This window comes from Varanus komodoensis, unplaced genomic scaffold (genome assembly GCF_004798865.1).
Source record: "Varanus komodoensis strain SLA01 unplaced genomic scaffold, ASM479886v1 scaffold60, whole genome shotgun sequence".
In the NCBI taxonomy this organism is placed as follows: Eukaryota; Metazoa; Chordata; class Lepidosauria; order Squamata; family Varanidae; genus Varanus; species Varanus komodoensis.
The window spans coordinates 568,839-584,339 of NW_025336223.1; the positions used below are offsets into that span (position 1 = coordinate 568,839).

At 40.7% G+C, this 15,501-nt stretch overlaps 2 protein-coding genes across 2 annotated transcripts in view; both read right to left on the reverse strand.

The window, feature by feature from the left end:
* Positions 1 to 5,020, reverse strand: part of POLQ (DNA polymerase theta) — a 63,334-nt gene extending 58,314 nt beyond the window's left edge. Inside the window, exons 1-5 of the mRNA XM_044449653.1 lie at positions 4,855 to 5,020; positions 4,031 to 4,210; positions 3,293 to 3,423; positions 1,649 to 1,805; positions 256 to 364 (exon numbers count right to left, since the gene is read on the reverse strand). Of these exons, the coding sequence (XP_044305588.1) occupies positions 256 to 364; positions 1,649 to 1,805; positions 3,293 to 3,423; positions 4,031 to 4,210; positions 4,855 to 5,020 (743 nt within the window). The remainder of the gene's footprint in view (positions 1 to 255; positions 365 to 1,648; positions 1,806 to 3,292; positions 3,424 to 4,030; positions 4,211 to 4,854) is intronic.
* Positions 5,021 to 7,996: 2,976 nt separating this feature from the next.
* LOC123033212 (tumor necrosis factor receptor superfamily member 1A-like) overlaps positions 7,997 to 15,501 on the reverse strand; it is a 37,818-nt gene continuing 30,313 nt past the window's right edge. Inside the window, exon 10 of the mRNA XM_044449694.1 lies at positions 7,997 to 9,401. Within this exon, the coding sequence (XP_044305629.1) occupies positions 9,133 to 9,401 (269 nt within the window). The 3' untranslated portion in view covers positions 7,997 to 9,132. The remainder of the gene's footprint in view (positions 9,402 to 15,501) is intronic.

Here is a 15,501-nt window from a genome sequence, read left to right on the forward strand (position 1 = left end):
ACTCACACTCAACAGGCTTGTCGTTCTGCGGACAAAATAGAGCTATGGAAACCACCTCACCCTGCAAGAGCAGAGTGAAGGCAAGAGGCTATTTGGACAAGAAGCGTGCTGCACTGCACTAAGGGACATGCCCACAGCACTGTAGCCTCCCCTTGCCAAAGGCCTGTTAAGCACATTAGCTAAACATGCACGCCCCAAATATGTATTTTTTTTAATCAAAATTTACACCGTAATGAGAAGAAGAACTCTACTCACCTTTTCTTTGTTTTTACAGTCAAAAAACAAACTTTTGTCAGCAGGAGTTCCAATAGATACCCTCTTTGAGAATCTCCCAACATGTGCAACTCATCTACAACTATTATCCCTATGAAGGGGAGAGAGAAGAAAATAGACACCAGTCAGTTAATTCCAGGGACATAGTGCAGCGTATTAGGAAAAATATAATAAAACTATGGCCAGAGATAGAACAGACTAGATTAAATCTGAATAAGGCCTCAAGTACAGCTACGTGATGAATTTTACAAAGTATGGTTAATTTGTAGGCTAGCTGACCTAGTTTCATACAAATCAGAAACAATGATTGCTCTTAAATTTATGCAAATATTACACTGATTCTGAAATGCAGTTCCATCATCCAATCACATTCAATAAACATGACAGTTTTACACTCACTAAATATTAAATTTAATTATGTTTTCTTATATACAAGGAAGTGTTGCTTAAAAAGTTGTGAGTCAAGATGATCACCATTATCAATTTCAATCAAAGTTTAGTATACAGTTATAGACCCATCAAAAGACAAAGCAGGGCATCAAATACACTCCCCAACACAATGCTCATAATAAAAGGGTAAAAGATAAACATTATAATGATACTCTTCCACAGCAGCCCTATGGCCCTGTAGACAGCACCTATACGGCCATAGGATTTTGCAGATTCCCAAGTTTGATATCAGAAAATTGCTCTGACTTCAGAGCTGAACATCCATATTCAGGTCCCTCTCTGTCCCATCACAACCAGTGTGAAAATAACAGTGCTTGCTATTTTTCTAAGGACATAAAAGTCTTAAGATTAGAGAAAGGGGGAGAAGGAGGAAGAGGAAGAGGAGGAAAAGGAGACTGCCACTGCCAGGATATGCTGTTTATCGGTGGCTCTTCAGGCTCCTCTCCCTCAGAAATGCCACAATTGGATGGCCAGGATTGGCCATCTGGCTGCTTTGCAGAGCAAGAGGAGCATAAAGATGACCTTTCCCTCAGCACTCTGCATTGGATGCCCTAATCCTCTGACTTTGGAGGGTTCCAGGCATCCCCATTGGATTGTATCTTCAAGGTGCTAAAATTATTTTCTTAGTCTCTATAATGCAAAAGTTGGCAATTTTTTCAAACAAAACAATCAGGTACTGCTCAAAAGTCTTTCCTGGATATTTAATTAAACAGACGTGGATAATCCGCGTTTCTTATATTTACACAAGGAAAACACATCCCCATGACTGACACATTCAAATTTCTGTGCAGATATATAACGGCATACATTTAAAAAAAAAATTCAAGCAGTAGGATACATCCCAGCTTTACCATGTAGCAAGAAAAGATTTTCTCACATATTTCTTACTTTATCCTTAGCATGACTGAATGTACCAATTGCTTACCCAGTGAATCCAGCGTTTTCTCATCTATGAGTCTATTGATCAGACCATTGGCTCTCTCAATAGTACACACAGCAATATCCAGGGCAGAGAAATGGACAGCAGGGGACATATTACCTATATAACCTTCCACTCGCACACCTACTTCTTGGAACATAGCCTATATGCCAGAAACAATATATAATTATATTTTCACAGGCTTAGAGTAGTGTGCGCAAGACAGTTTTCTGAAAATATATTTAGAATAGTTTCCATTGGGGTAAATCTGAAGTGTGTCTCCTTGTCTAATTTCACGTAGGGTCACACAGAAGGAAAGACAGGTCAGCACAGACAGTGCTGTGTGATCTGACAAGTCTACAAAGTCTGCCCACTTTTGGCTCAGGCTGTGCCCAACGCTGGCTGCAGCCTCTCCAGGTGGCCCCTTCACCGGAAAATGGCTGCCCATCTCTGGACTGGGATTCGATTTAAAATGTTTTATCTAGTAAATAAACACTTCCAAGCACTAGTTAAAGCATCTCAGATGTTTTTCCAACATCGAAGAGTACTTGAATTTAAATATTTATTAAAACAATCCACAAGACACATACCAAGCAAAATGTTATGGCTCTGGGAGTCATAGGATAAATTGGATCTTCCCCTCCTCCAAGGAGGGAGAGAGGGAGATCTAACCTCAGAGTGGTCCATTTGATCTTGGATCCTTCCCTCCCAACCCATACAGAAGGCTCCGCATAATTTACTGCCTTAATGTCAGATGTCCTATGTTGAGGAAAGGAAAAATGGGAAAGATTGGTGGTGATCAAAAACTTCCCAGTCCTCACGCTCACCCCAAATAAATAGGCTTGTCCATTGCTTGCAGTAGGAAGTAAATGAATATAACCATCTCTCAAGAACAGGCAGCAGGAAGACCACTGTTCAGTCCTACCAGCATACACCCAGCAGGGCTTAGAATATGTCAGAGAAACATGCTATGTTGGAGCACTCCAAATTTGAAAGTTGGATTGCTGTGTTGATATATAAACCTTTTAGGACATGATAATTCAATAGCATACATTTTAATTGCATGCCTTAAATCTGCCAAGAAGGGAATGATGGTATTGGAGACTTAACAAACTAATTAGTGTGCCCAAATCACTCTATTTGGGGGATGTGAAGGTACTATATACTAGTCATCTAAGAATTTAATTATAAACTTGGGCAAATTTTGCATCCAATCATTGGTATTGCATTGTATGGGACTATGCAGTTTTTTGAAATAAAAACATTTCAGTGGAAAAAATATATCAGTAGAAAAATGTTTATCATATATCACTGCTTGTTACCATTTTAATACATTGACAGCAAAATCCCATTTGTGTCCTCAAATCTAAGGAGACATACTTCTGAGTGGCCATATAGAGAATTGCATTGTCAAGTTCGAACCATATTTAAGTGCTGAGTAGAATCATTTGAGTGGTCAACATGCCAAACCCTCTTATTTACCGAATCTGTGTACCTTAAAAACCACTGATGTATTCAGTGCACTGCAAGAACACAATTCTCTCCCCAAACTCTCCCAGAATTCTATACACCTTTTCTTCCAAAATGTCCAGCAATTAAGATTCTATTGATCAGATATCCTAGTTATCCCATAAAACATACCCTACTTACCTGTAGGTAATTTTTCTTTTCTTTAGCCACAGAGATGAAAGGTAGGATGAACAAGGCTTTTTTACTAGTTTCTAGAACTTTCTTCAGTATGAGTAATTCAGCAACAAGAGTTTTCCCAGCACTGGTAGGAGCTGACATTCATTGAAAGAAAAAAATAGTTTAACATTTAATATTGGACATCTAGAGACAATTTGCCCTCCCAGAACGTTTCAAGGCATAAGGTAACTGATGTTTTATCAAGCCAAAACACATGGAGATGCATGGGATGTGGCAAAGGTAGCAGTAGCCATGGCACTGTCAGCAGTTGCAAGCCTTGTACACGGGGTAGTGAAGGAATTTGGTAGCAAAGCTGGGCAACCTAGAGTACTTTGGGGAAGGTACTGCATGCAGGCCGTGAGTTTCCAAAACCTTTATTAAGAGATGTGGGATGGGGTCTACATTCAAAAGTTAATCAGCTTGGGTTATATCCAGTGGTGCTGCTCTATCAGCAAAAGTAACTGCTGGTGGAACAGAATTCCTCTTCCCATCTGCCATCTCCTGTGCATCCTCATGGAGCAGATTTGGGGTACATGGGGAGCTACAAGGAGAAAGGAAGAGAGGGGAAATCCCTTGTGTGTTAAATTCAATCCTTCATCAGAATGGAGAATATTACTTAACTCAGCCCAGACAGACAGACAGACAGACAGACAGACATCAAAAGAGATCCAGTCTGGAGGGCTTTCACTACTAACTACATACCAGAATAAACCAAGTTTTTTCCTTCAAGGACTTGTCCAAGCATCAAGCATTCTGCTTGCCACTGGAACATATGAACTACTCCCAAACCATGATATTTCTCTAGAACTGGTTTGGGAAGCCCCCAGTTTGCTAACAGCAGTTTATCAGCATCATCTTCAGGAATATCCACATGCTGATGTCCTAGAACAAAACAGAATACCAGATTAAGAACTTCTTCAGAAGAGTGGAGATTTAGACAGCTTACATGGATTGCATGGACAACAAGCAGCCTTGTGATTCCTTAAAAGATCAACAGATTAATTGCAGGTAAGTCAGCACTAACTTCATTGGACATTTTGTGTTATCCTCATTTGGCTGATATATGAGAAAAGACATAAAATATAAAAGAAACGAGAACCATAATACTGTAGGTCTCTGAAGTGTCTATACAGCAGCCCAAATGCACCTAAGACATTCATCATGCTGAAGCTAAGCAGGTCTGGGCTGGCCTGAGCTTGAAGGGGAGGCCCACCTGGGAACTGCATGTAGCCACACTGAGTTCCACAATAAGAGAAAGGTGAGATATAAATATAATAAGTAAATAAATGGGTGACCCTCTCAACAACAACCACAAGCAATAAGTCGTGCCTTGCTAATTTAAAAGTTACAGCAGGAAAGAAATCTTCAGTGTCCATGTACATCAAAACCACCATACAGCAAACGTACCGACATCTTCTGAATGGGCCCAATTTATGGCTAAAACAACTACCAAGGAACCATCTCGGGACCCAACGAGAGACAGGCAGCAGCTGCCTTGGTGCCCCTGGAGGGGCGGAATGGTGTACCTGAAAGGCTGAAGCCCCGATACTGGGAGCGCTCCAGACAGGGAGGGGGGCTCAGCACGGAGTTCCGCAGATCCCCTGCGCGGCGCGGGAAAGGGGGCAGCGCCGCGTCACCGAGCCGCTCGCCCGGCTTCTTCTGGAGGCCGCCCGTCGGCACCGGCGCCGCCATGCTCCCGCGTAATCATTCAAACGGCAGGAAGTGGAGCGGCTGCGCTCTCGCACTTCCCCTCGCAGCCTGGCCAGGAACTAGAACGCGCCTAACGCAGGCGGGCTGGGCTGGTTGCTGCGGGTCCTTTTAACTCTGCCCGGGCCGGGCGCGGGGGAGAGTGCCCTTCTTCCCCACGCCCGACAACAGGTATTGCTCTTAGTAACGGCGGCATTATTTTCTATGGATTAAAAAAGAAACGAACAAAAACAGATATAGTAGAAAGTATGCCTCGGTACAAATTAATGCGTTCCCACGAACGCTGGATTCGATCTGGAAGTCTGAGAAGATGGAACTAATCGTTGCCGTAACCTTCCGAGTGGACGCATTCGTTCTTTATTACTGTTAATGCAAACCAGCTTCCCCCCACTTCTGGCCTGCAGTATTTACGACCACACTATGTTGCAATGCTGTCATCAGCCGCCACATTCACAAAGAAGCCGCCACAACTTGCCACGTAGGAAAGCAAAGCGATGGGTTATATCTTCATTTGCAGAGTTATTATTAAGGTTTCAAAACTGAATTTCCCCTGACGAAAAATAAGGTCTGAATTAGAAAGAGCAAAACGTTTCTCTTTGCTGCGGCATTTTAATGCTAGTGCCTGTCACCGCTATGTATCGTGAATTTCTCTGTTCACTGGTCTTCTGCGTCCTAGAGCTTAAAAAATGGCCTCCAGTCTAGACCCGGAAATTCCCTATCCGGGCAAGGAGTAAATCACTCTTTTTCCGTCTCTGCGAGGCAATGCCGAAGTTATACAAAACGCGAATCGCTGCGATTTTCCAATGGACTGAGACTAGCCCCGCACTGGTAGCGCGAATCGTTCATAACATCCGTCGGAGCGCTACGTAGTACCTTGGAGGCAAACGAATTTATTTCCCTTTTTTAAAGTCAAGTGCTAGCAGCATACTTGATCTTATGTAGAATTATATATTAATTAGATTTATATCCCACTTTTCACTTGTCTAAAGAACACACAGCAGCTGACATTCTCCTTCTCCTCTCGGTCTTATCCCCACAACAACCCCGTGAGCTAGGTTGGGCTGAGTCTGTGACTAGCACGAAGTCACCTGGTTAGCTCCATGGCTGAGGGAGGACTAGAACCCTGATCATCTGGGTCCCAGTCCTGTTCTCTTAACCACTACACCAGGTGTGTGTGGATGGCGGTTATTATATATTAATACAAGCAGGGTTTTTAAAAATCTACTTACAGCATTTACCCTGCCTTTCAGCCAAAAGGGTTTAAAGAATGCAGCTCCTATTCTTAGGCAAACAATCTAAAAGATGTAGCACCAAAGTAAAAGGGGGTTTGGGAAAGAGGAGGAAAAATGCAAACATCCAGCACCAGGTCAAAGTTTCAACCTTCTGAAAGGCATTCTTTCTGGCTGGGAGAGGAAAAACGAGCTCCCTGCAGCTGTTCCTTCTCTGGCTTATGGTGTTTATTCTTGGAACAGGGGAAGGTGGTGCCCCAGTGGCCCTTGGATCTTTGATAGATGAATGAGATCAGACTCTGTGATCCTAGTTGGAAACGTTATATATACTGTATTGCAATTTGAACTACATACATAAATAAATGTAGAAGCTATTAACTATACATGCAAAAATTATTACTGTAAACAAAATATAAATACCATGTTTATTAGATTTATACCCTGTCTCTCTCTGTGTGTGTTTTGGTAATCAATCCAAAGCATGGTTCTTGCCTGTACCATTTCATCCTTAAAACAACTTTGATGAGGTAGGTTAGGCTGAGAAACAGTGACTGCCCCATGGCCAGCCAGTGAACTTCATGGCCAAGTAGGGACTAGAATGCATATCTCTGAGGACCAGCATGCTAACTGTCACACTACACTGGCTCTCTACAGTACCATATTATACTGTAGATTAGAATCAAGACAAGCATGTGACTGTGCTGATTAAAAATATGGTCCAGAGCAAGTATCCAGCATTCCTTAAATGCTAAGGAAATATATGTACATTATGCAATGTTTTTTTCAAATTGAAAGATGAAAACTATGCAGTTCTAATACAGTCTGGGTACATCATGCCAAAACTATGCAGTTTCCAGTTTCCAGTCTATGCAAATAGCACATCATGCATTAATTGTGTAATTTGTGCCAATTTCTTTAGTGTTTTTAAAGTTGCAAAAACCACAACACACCTTAGAGGTAGAAGTTTATGGGGAAAAAGTAACTTGGCCTGCTTTGATGGTTAAATTCAAACCAGATGGGCTTCCCAGCATCAAAAAACCCTTAAAATATAAAAGCATGCATATCAGGACACAAACCTGCAATTTATTCAATTTAGCTCATACAATCAGCCAAACTCTTTTATGTATGGCAATTTTTTAAAAAGTAGCATCCTGTTCAGTGATAGGTGGGACTTTACCTAACACACAGTTGATTATCACTCTTTCATCTGGAACCCTGAGAAATGAGAATAAATTAGGCAACATTCATGAAAAAAGTACAAAATACATGTTTCAGAATTACAGGGTCATCTGCTTTATATAGACACTTTATGCCTTAAAATTGAATTTTCAAAAATCTGCCCTGAAGTACTGTCACTAGAACATTAAGAGTGTAATCCAGTCTGGATGTTTGTGTGACTGCTGTGAAAAGGCAAATTCCATGTCAGGCATAGTTAGGAAAGGAACTGAACATTAAATTATTGGGGAGAGGGGGCTTCAGACACTTTTTTGTGATACCAGTTTAATTTTGCTACAGCGATTGTTGGACAGGTTTTGCCTCATTTTGCTTGTAGTATTTTGTAGAAGAGGGAATAGAACAGCTGATTTCTCTGCTGGGTTTTAATTTGTAATACAAATTCTGCCATTTATGTAAAGACTGTTAATAAAGTGCATTGAATATTTATGCATTAAAATCTAAAAGAATACTCATCCTACTGTAATGATTGCACAAATAAAAATTGCATATGCACAGATACAATAATACAAGCAAATTTTAATATACAAAATATTTGACAACAGTACTGTCTTTATCAAGAGCACTAAATATATATATATATATATATATATATATATGTACATGTAAAACTGCCTTCTATAGTTTTAATAATAAGAGGAGTAGCTTTTCAGAACCTCAGGCAGAGAGCTTTCCTTCTAACTCCCAACAATTGTTTCCCTTTCTAGGAAGTATGAATCTTTGCTGTTGGTTCATGATCCACAGATGGACTGCACCAGTGGCCCTACAATATTTGCATCAAAACAAACAGCACAGATGCTGGAGTAGGGGAGGAGGAGAGTTAGAGGGAGAGTATGTCTACTATATACATTTATGTTAGTTTTATACAAGTTGAACTGCAATATCTTCCCTTCACCAAGAAAAGCAAAAGTACAGGTGCTGAAGATTCACTTTTAGGGAACCTTCTTTCACACAGCTATAATCCTCAACATTCCACTAGGCAGAGAAATGACTGCTTAAAACAGCATGGCTACACTGTAGCTATGCCCTGCAAAAGACAGAGCCAGAAGTAAAAAAAAAAAAAAACCCACTTGGAGAGTGAAGGAAATTTTGGGTATATACATTAAGAAACTGAAACTCATGTTTCATATTGGGGATTAAAGTTGACCCCTGGGTTAAAATTATGCATCTCACATGATTCCTATAAAGCAGGATATTTGATGAAAAAATCTGCTTTCAACTTGCTTTTGCTTGTCTACTCCTTTTTAATGAGTTGACAAGCAAAAAGGAATATCTAAAGGAACATCTCCTTCCATATGAGCCTGCCCTTAGGGTCATCTGCAGAGGTCCTCCTATGAGAGCCCTCCTTGAAAGAGGATTTGGACTTAACAGGGAAGGAAGACAAGAGCTAAGAACTGTTTCACGTATACTTTTATATAGGTTGATTACTCAGCAACTGTTAATAAGCAGCTGGTGGGTGAATAGACTCTACAGAATAACCGTGTGTTGCAGGGGATATACAACATATCAAAATTCTGTTTATGGTTCACTCATGTGTGTGAATCACTATGATGTTGCCATCATTAAGAAAGGAGCATGCATGTGTGTGAATAAATTCTGATGTTCCTTGGAGTGGAGACACGGAAGGTAGAACTTCTAGGACAGGCTGGTCAAGACCTCCTGAATAGCTTCGCTACAGCCACTCAGCTCCATTTCATTGAGAACATTACTGATGTGCTCCACAGTGGCACCATGAGCTGCCTGCAGCCTCCATTGTCCCAACATCTCATATTGTGCTTCCCGTATATGCCGCTGTTCCATACTGATTCTCTCTATTGTATTTTCATTCAGTCCAAGGCGACGCACAAATTCTTTCCACCGAGACACTGGTACATGATCTGCTACAATATACAAAACTGTAGGACCTAGTGGGAAAGGAACAGATGAGAAATCAAGCAAGATGAAGTGATGATTCTCTCCCTGTATACTACAACTTGGTCTATACCAAATAAAATGTCTTTTAACATGAATGCTTTCCATCAACCATCCAGGCTGTAAATCTTTGTACATGTATTACAGAGGTAGTTCCCTTGAATTTAATGGATGTACTGAGCTAACATACTTAAAACCATGCTGCACAAAGCAAACATAAAGGTGATTTCCACATCTGCATATAAATGTATGTTTTTCATGCTATCTCTACTTGATCTTCAAGCCAGTCATTTGGAATGCGATATGCAAGCACACAGACCCAGGGTCAGTCATTTCAGACATGCTTAATTCTAAGCCCTCTAAAACATTTATATTAAGCTTTGGTATTTCTAAATGATACTTACCCTTTAGCTGCATTTTATTATATCTTGTGGCCATGATTTTGGGACAGAAAATGGCTTTGGCTGGAGGATCAGCTCTAGGAGAATTTTGGAGGAATGCAACCTGTTCATTCTCCTGTATATCTCAGTGGCTTTAAGATGAGCCAGAATCAACAAGATGGAAATAGTAAACCCTGTATTACTTGCAGAAGAACTAAAAATCTAGGAGATTAGGTTGTCTGGTACATAGCAATGCCAACTACAGACAGAAGACAGTTCAGCCCATTCTTCTAATGGTATAATAACCTAGAAGGCATCAGCCATATGAACACAGTGTGCACTGAAGATAAGCAATTCAGAAGGGCATGAGAAAACAGCAGAGGCATTAGGGAACTCCAAGCAAGTGCTGTCTGGCATGTTGTGAAGGAAGACCAGTCTCAGCAGCTTGAGAGATAGATGAAGCATCATATGTGTGCCTTCTCGGGGTCTGGGAACCAGTGGATATTGGTTCCGTGACATGTAGCTCCAGCCATACCCAGGAGCATAATAAGGATATGGAGGGGGAGGCATCATCCAATATGGGTATGGCTCAGATCTAGGAATGTCTCAATGGAAAGCATGTACAGAGTGTCAGGTCAAAGCAGGCTGTCAGTAGACCACAGGGACATGGTGTCAGTGGTCACTGAACCTGTGGTCCTGTAGCCAAATCTGATGGGACCAGGCAGGTGACCCAGAGGATGCCAGAGACCAGGCAGGTGAATCTCTTATTTCTCCCTTGGAGATCAAAGTTGGGAGTGGTGGCTGCATGTTAGGGACCTCAATGAGCAGCGGAGATCTCAAGCTCAATCAGACCCATGGAGATGGTCTCGGAAAGAGGCATATCAGTGGTTGGAGGTTAAAGAGTTAGAGAGGAGAAATATTCATGAGGAGAAAGTACAGTGAGAGAAATCTGAGACACAGCAAACAGCGGTCGAAACTAGACTGGGTGAGAACTCCACCCATTTACACTGGGGGAGAGGGCAGTTTTCTCGCCAAAACGATTAGTGCTGAGAGAATCTTCCCAAACAGAGGCACTGCACAGGCACAGCATCCATATGTGTGATGCACAGAGGCCATGACAAAGAAAAACTGATAACCTGGAAATCCCAAAATATCACAGACAACAGGAGAACAGTTGTAACAGCAGAAATAAACTATGGGAGCTGTGTGCAAGAGAAGAGCATGGCTACTAGTCCTGAAGACCATATGCTTATGGCCATATGCTACCATATGCAGGGGCAGTAAGTCTATATACACTAGTTCTTAGGGAACTTAGATGGAAGGAAGTTGTTGCACTCATGTCCTTCTTGTGGTTCCAGTTGGCAGCTGGTTGGTTACCGTGTGAACAGAATGCTGGACTGGATGGACACTTGGTCTGATCCATCATGGCTTTTCTTAAATTTTGGTGCCCAGAAAAAGCCAATTTTAATAAACTCAGAACAATGATAAGCAAAGTCCCATTGCGAGCGACCCTAATGAGAAAAGGAGTCCACGATGGGTGGGAATTTTTTAAAGCCATAATTACAAATAGGTCAAACAAGGAAAAGGGGTAGAAGACAACAGAAGAAGTCCATGTGGCTTCACAAAAAGCTTAGATCTGAAAACAAAAAGGGAAATGGAAGTATGGTCAGGCTACAAAGGAAGAATATAGGCATGTAGCACAGAAAGGCAGGGAAGGGGTCAGGAAGCAAGGAATGAACTGAGGCTAGGGAAGGATGCTAAAAGCATTAAAAAAAAAAGCTTTATTCAGATATGTCCAAAGGAGAAACGGGGTCAACTACTCAGTGTGGATGGCAAAATGATAACAGATCACAGAGGAAAGGCAAAAGTGCTCAACTCCTACTTTGTCTCAGGCTTCTCCCAAAGTTTGATTTATGACATTCCTGATGAACCAGAGAATGGCAGCTCAGAATTGATAGGTCAAGGATCATCCAGTTGGGTTGAACAAGTTCAAATCTCCAGGATGCAATTAACTCCATCCTAGAGTAATAAAATCACCTGCTTAAAAAACTCTCAAAACCACTGTCTATTATCTTTGAGAAATTATGGATGACAGAAGAAGTGTCATATGACTGGAAAAGAGCTAATGTTGTTCCCATCTTCAAGAAAGGCAGAAAAAAGAAGAACCTGGAACCAATCAGTCTGACATCAATCTTTGGGAAAATTCTGCAGCAATTTACAAAGCAGTCAGTCTCCAAACACCTTGAAAACAATGCAGTGATTACTAGAAGCCAACATGGATTCCTCAAGGACAAATCCTATCAGACTAATCCAATTGCAGTTTTTCATTGGGTAACTTCCCTGATGGACTGTGGGAATGCTGTGGACATAATATATCTTGACTTCAGCAAAGTGCCCCATGATATCTTGGTTAGCAAACTAGCTAAAAGTGGGCTAGATGGAACAACAATCAGGTGGATCCACAGTTGGCTATCAAGGCTGATCACTCTGAATGCATTATGACAATATTAAAATATTGCCATGGACTACCAGTCCAATTCTGGGATCAATTCAGGGTACTGATATTTTGCCTTTAAAGTCCTACATGGGCTGAAAGACTACCTTTTTCTCATGCAAACTGGACCTGTCTTCCAGGTTTCTTTGCTACTAGCTAAAAGGTGCCGTCTAAAGTCCATCCGGTTCTCTTAGGTCAGTCGTGGCTGAAGTCCAGAAGTTCAAATATGATTGAGATATATAAAGTCTACAGAATATATGATCTTATAAAGGAATTATCAATGTTTGATTAAATTACTTTAAAACTGGATGAAAGAATGATTAAAGGATTGTATAACTTTTGGGGGGGTATAAAATGAAAGATGAATGAATTAAAGAAATTATGATAGCACAGGCACAAAATGTTGGACAGAGTTACAGAAACGGTAAAAGTTGTGAGAAAGAAATATCAAGGTAACCTTAGTAATCTCACATAAAATTTATACAAATGTTTTATAGTCAGATAGACAGAGAGAAGTAAATGACTTATAGATAGTTCTTACTGTTAAGTTTAGTAGAAATGTTTTTAAACTGGTCATGTAAACAAAAATTTAAATCTGAATGCTTTTCCTTTTTTTATTAGATATTATTTTAATGATATTGATAAATAGACCATATATTTGATCTTATATGTAATTACTATGGCAAGGATTTTACGGGAGGAGTGAAGAGCCATGTATCGAAGAGTTGAGCTGAAAAAAGATTTTGGATTACATGGCAGGACAGATCGATTTTGTCTCTGAAGAAGGAGGATGTATATCTCTACCAAACATGGAATTTGTTCTATTATCAGCTAGAGAAATGGGACTACGCATAGATTTGAATATGACTATTGACTGTTGAAATGAGGAAGATGTTAACCCAGTATATCCGATGTCTTAAATAATTGTTGTTTTTAAAGTTAGATTATAGTGAAAACAATAAAGTTTATTTTTAAAAAAAAGAAAAACGAGGTGTCCTGGCATGTTTTGAATGGTTGGAATGTGTTCAAAATGGACAGAAATGTTGAGCTATGCAGAAAAAGCTACTCAAGGAGGGCCTTTTCAAAATTGCCCTCTTTTCCATGGAACTTTATCCCTGTATTAGGGTTAGGGGAGTGCACCAGGGTAGGGTTGCGAACCTATGGCATGTGTGCCACAGCAGGCAAGCAGAGTCCTCTCTGTTGGCATGCAAGCCAAGTCACCCCCGCACCACCCCAGCAGTGAAGCATCAGGTAACAGCACACATAGGGGCCCTGCGCATGCTCAGAAAGGAGTAGCGGCTCCAGGTGATGATGTCATGAGCTGCGACTCATTAGCCGCGACTCATCTGCGCTTTTGCATGGCCAGTCAGTGCATTGCCAAGGATATATATATATTTGCTCTGACTGACTGTGAGGTGTTTTTTCTACACTAAAACCTCAGCTTTCAGGTTTTATTGTAGTGTTGGCACTTTGGGAAAAATGATTGGCTATTGGGTTACAGTTTGGGCACTCGGTCTCTAAAAGGTTTGCCATCACTGTCTTAGGTTGTCAATGGCCCTTTATTAAAAATGTTCCCTCAGTAATTAGATATTTCATTTTATAACTTTTTATATACTATTTTGCTCTTGATATCTGCAGCCCTTGTTTGTATGTGTAAGCATTTTTCTACTTATTTAAATTTACAATTTTTTTTTTGCATACACCTCACAATGTGTACGGCTGGAATCTATATACACTGACATGAGAGAAAGACTACTTAAACTACATGGTACTTACTTCTGAGGCAACGTAAAAAGGATTGCAGTATAAGAAAGTTCTAAATAATAAATATGTGTCCTGTTATCTGGATTAACAAACTATGTTTTGTAATTGGCCTGCAAGCCAGAATCAGAAACCATAGTCTGATATGAATTTGCGTACCACTGCTTGCATCCACCCTGATGTTATAGAAGGGGTGTCCAGAAAGTAATAACAATTATATTTTTTAAAAAATTGAACAATTTTACAATTGAACATTGTCTCCTTCAAAGTATGCACCTTGTAAGTGTACACAGCCCTCCCAGTGATTTTTCCATTTTTCATAGCATCCCTGGAAGTCTTCCAAGTGGGAAGGCATTCAGATCCTGCATAGTGGCTCTTTGGACATTATCCGCACTTCCAAAATGGTGTCCTTTCAAACCATTCTTCATCTTTGGGAGTATGAACAATTCACAAGGAGCCAAGTTGGGGCTGCAGGGTGGATGAGGAAGAATGGTGATGTGTTTTTAAGCTAAAAACTCTGACAGCCAAAGCACTGTGACTCAGAGCATTGTTGTGATGAAGGATCCAAGTTGAGCTGATCTCAGGATGTACAAGAGAAACTATTTGTCTCAAGTGACCAAGAACTGCCAGGTTAAACCTTTGATTCACAGTTTGACCGGTAGGGACACATTCCTTATGGACTATTCCATGCACTTTTACCCAATTTCACACAAAATTTTATCATGTATCGCTGCTTCAAATTCACTTGCATTATTTGAGGCCCTTGAACAGGGTGTCACAAAAAAGAATGTCTCGACTCTGACAGAGCTGGAATGCAACTGATCAGTGTTGTAATGTATACCTGGCACCCCACCCCAAGTGACCTTGGCCAGCTTTCTCTTCACAGAGCCCTTCTCAAGTGTAGGAACTTCATTCTCATTACTTTCTGGACACACCTTGTATGCTACTATACCAGGAGGCAGGATGGAACAAGAAGCTGAGTGCTAAGAAAATGGAAAGCCAAGGCATATAATTAGTTCTAAGCCCTGGTTGGCCTGCATGTATTTGGAGGCTCAAACAATGTGTGGAGTTCTAAACAAAGGTCAACACAAGCCACTGTTTGTTATGATATCTGAACTGAGCCCCAACTCAATTTGCACAATCTGACCCCTCAAAATGCCCAATTTCATCTGACATTTCTGGTACAATGTATTAATTGGCACACAGTGGAGTACATGGCACCATTACTTAATTTAGGATTCAATTATACTTGGGGGGAAGAGGGGGCTGCAGTAGAAGGGAACATGGGAAGAGCCCCCAAATGGTAGCAAATATTAATGAATGAATGAATGAATGAATGAATGAATGATTCAATGTTTAGACTGCTTCATAGCATAGTTCTGTGAGTAAATGGAAAAAAAACACTGCCAATTATTTCAATTATAGCACAAAAATATAAGATTAACAGATAAATTTCTT